This window comes from Daktulosphaira vitifoliae, unplaced genomic scaffold (assembly GCF_025091365.1).
Source record: "Daktulosphaira vitifoliae isolate Bord-2020 unplaced genomic scaffold, ASM2509136v1 Scaffold_4, whole genome shotgun sequence".
Lineage (NCBI taxonomy): Eukaryota > Metazoa > Arthropoda > Insecta > Hemiptera > Phylloxeridae > Daktulosphaira > Daktulosphaira vitifoliae.
The window spans coordinates 41,631,412-41,633,590 of record NW_026099575.1 but is presented as its reverse complement, the minus strand read 5'-3'; the positions used below and the strand labels follow the sequence as shown (position 1 = coordinate 41,633,590).

The following is a 2,179-nucleotide window of genomic DNA, read 5'->3' as shown; positions in this document are numbered from 1 at the left end:
AAAAAAAAAATTATATTGATTCGGTCATTTTTAAAAAAGTTATGGCAATTTTAAGTAAAAAAAAATGAAAAAATATCGAAAATTAGCGATTTTTAAATTTGTAATTTTTTGGGGGATTTCCCCTGTTTACGAGGAACGAGGGATTTTTTTTCAATTTTTGAGGGTAATGTCTTCAACTAGATACGATTTGTGATCTTTTGACATATTTTTCATCAAAATCGGTTCAGTGAGAGCTGAGATTGAGCGTATACAGACACAAAAAAAAAAAAAAACACATCATAGTAAAATTAATACCTTCTCAGCTTCGCATCGAAGCTAAAATATTTCTTTATAATATGTTTAACGACTCACCTCACGTAATATATCGTCTTTATTGAAATATTTTGATGGATCAACAATCTAAAAAACATTCATGTTTCATTGTTAATATAACTGTTTTGGTCTCAGAGTGGACTGTATAAATCCGATTACTTTTCACTGTTTAACTAATAAAAACGATATAAAACTTAAACTTTTAACTTTGTTTATATTACTTTATTCTATATACACATGTTGGCGTGCGCGTGGTGCCGTCCTTCACGATGACGAGTTCATCGTTGGACTACTATTAATACAATTAAAGAAACCGGTACGCACTGGACAAACGCGCTTATCATATATCATAATAACATACAAAAGAAAAGAAAACAAAAAAAATGGATCGAACAATAACTACTTTAAAAAGTTAATAAAAATTTAGAACTGTAATTACTATCATATTTGACTATACAAAATTTTATATTAAGACCGAGTTGTATTCAAGGTTTCGCTGATTTATTTTTCACAAGATATCAAAGTATATGAACTTTTACATATTATGTAAGTTAAATAATTTCAATGTATAACAATTATACGTTCTAAGAAATTACAACAAGTTATAAGGAGATTATCAATGATTATTGTAAAATAATAATTGTTGCTGCATACCTTACGTTATTGTATAGTTTATTATTATTATTGTTTGATTAGCAGACGATCGGTTTTTTTCAGCGGAGAAAAAACCAGTCTCCTAATAAATGTCTCACTATGCACATATAGCAAATATTCGTTTAATTAACTTACAGTTAATCGACCTAGGTAGCCTTCTACTCGTTAAAAGAAAAATACAGTCCACATTAGCAAAAATAATTGGTATAAATGTATAAAAAAAAATTATAAGTACTTGAATTGACTTGTTGCAAATCATTTCTTCGTCAAGGCAGGGCTTTCCAGTAGAAAATATGGGTAAGGTAATTACACACATAAAACAAAGGAATATTCCGGAACAAAAATAGAAACCCATTTTTAATGATGATTATAGTTGCAACAGTAATGAAAGTCTAACACTGACTATTTAACTTCAATAATATCAGGTTAACGTAATCAATTATTTTTATTATAAAATTATTTCCGATTTAAAGAACAAATTATTCTATTTTGAATATTTAAAATATAGTAACACATAAATTTATTTTCGAAAAATATATATTTGATATGTAGTCATTTTAAATAATAATTCTATTAATCAAATTTAATTGTATGTTTACTTAAGTTGTACGTCAATAAAAACTACTATCGCAGCTAAATTTTATTTACTATTTTTTAAATAAAATAGAATTTAGTTTGAAAATACCAATTTTTTAAGAAATAATAAGATAATAATAATTTAATATTTAACCAAGTGTGTAATTTATTACTAAAATGTGTTTTAAATTGTATTAGTAATTCTACTGGTATCTATTATCATACCTCTTAATACACTTATTTATAATTAGTGGTTATTTTCATTTTATTATAACAGTAATGACTAATAATTTGTGCTATTGTTAATATAAATCACAATTTTTAAAGCTTTGTACCGTTAAATATAAATTTATTCTTTAAATAGTTGAAAAAATAATAAATCAATATGGAAACTCTTCATTTATTTTAATGTTACAGTTTCAAAAATTTAATAAAATTTTAACTAAACTTAAACACTGGTGGAATAACATAAATTAAATTAGTTTAAAAATAAAATTGTATTTTATAATTTTAAATTTGATAAAATAAAAATTTCATTGAGTAATATAAAATATGATAAAGCAAACATATTTTTTTCAAAAAAATATGTTTCAACTATTCATTTTATTTACTCATTTTCAAATAAAATAAAATATAG

The 2,179-nt window shown here is 23.8% G+C and overlaps 1 protein-coding gene across 1 annotated transcript in view; it reads right to left on the bottom strand.

Annotated features, from left to right (window-relative positions):
* The window catches only part of LOC126905659 (uncharacterized), a 20,658-nt gene extending 19,190 nt beyond the window's left edge, over positions 1-1,468 (bottom strand). Inside the window, exons 1-2 of the mRNA XM_050685595.1 lie at positions 1,202-1,468; positions 352-399 (exon numbers count right to left, since the gene is read on the bottom strand). Coding sequence (XP_050541552.1) covers positions 352-399; positions 1,202-1,321 — 168 coding nt within the window. The 5' untranslated portion in view covers positions 1,322-1,468. The remainder of the gene's footprint in view (positions 1-351; positions 400-1,201) is intronic.
* Positions 1,469-2,179: the final 711 nt, after the last annotated feature.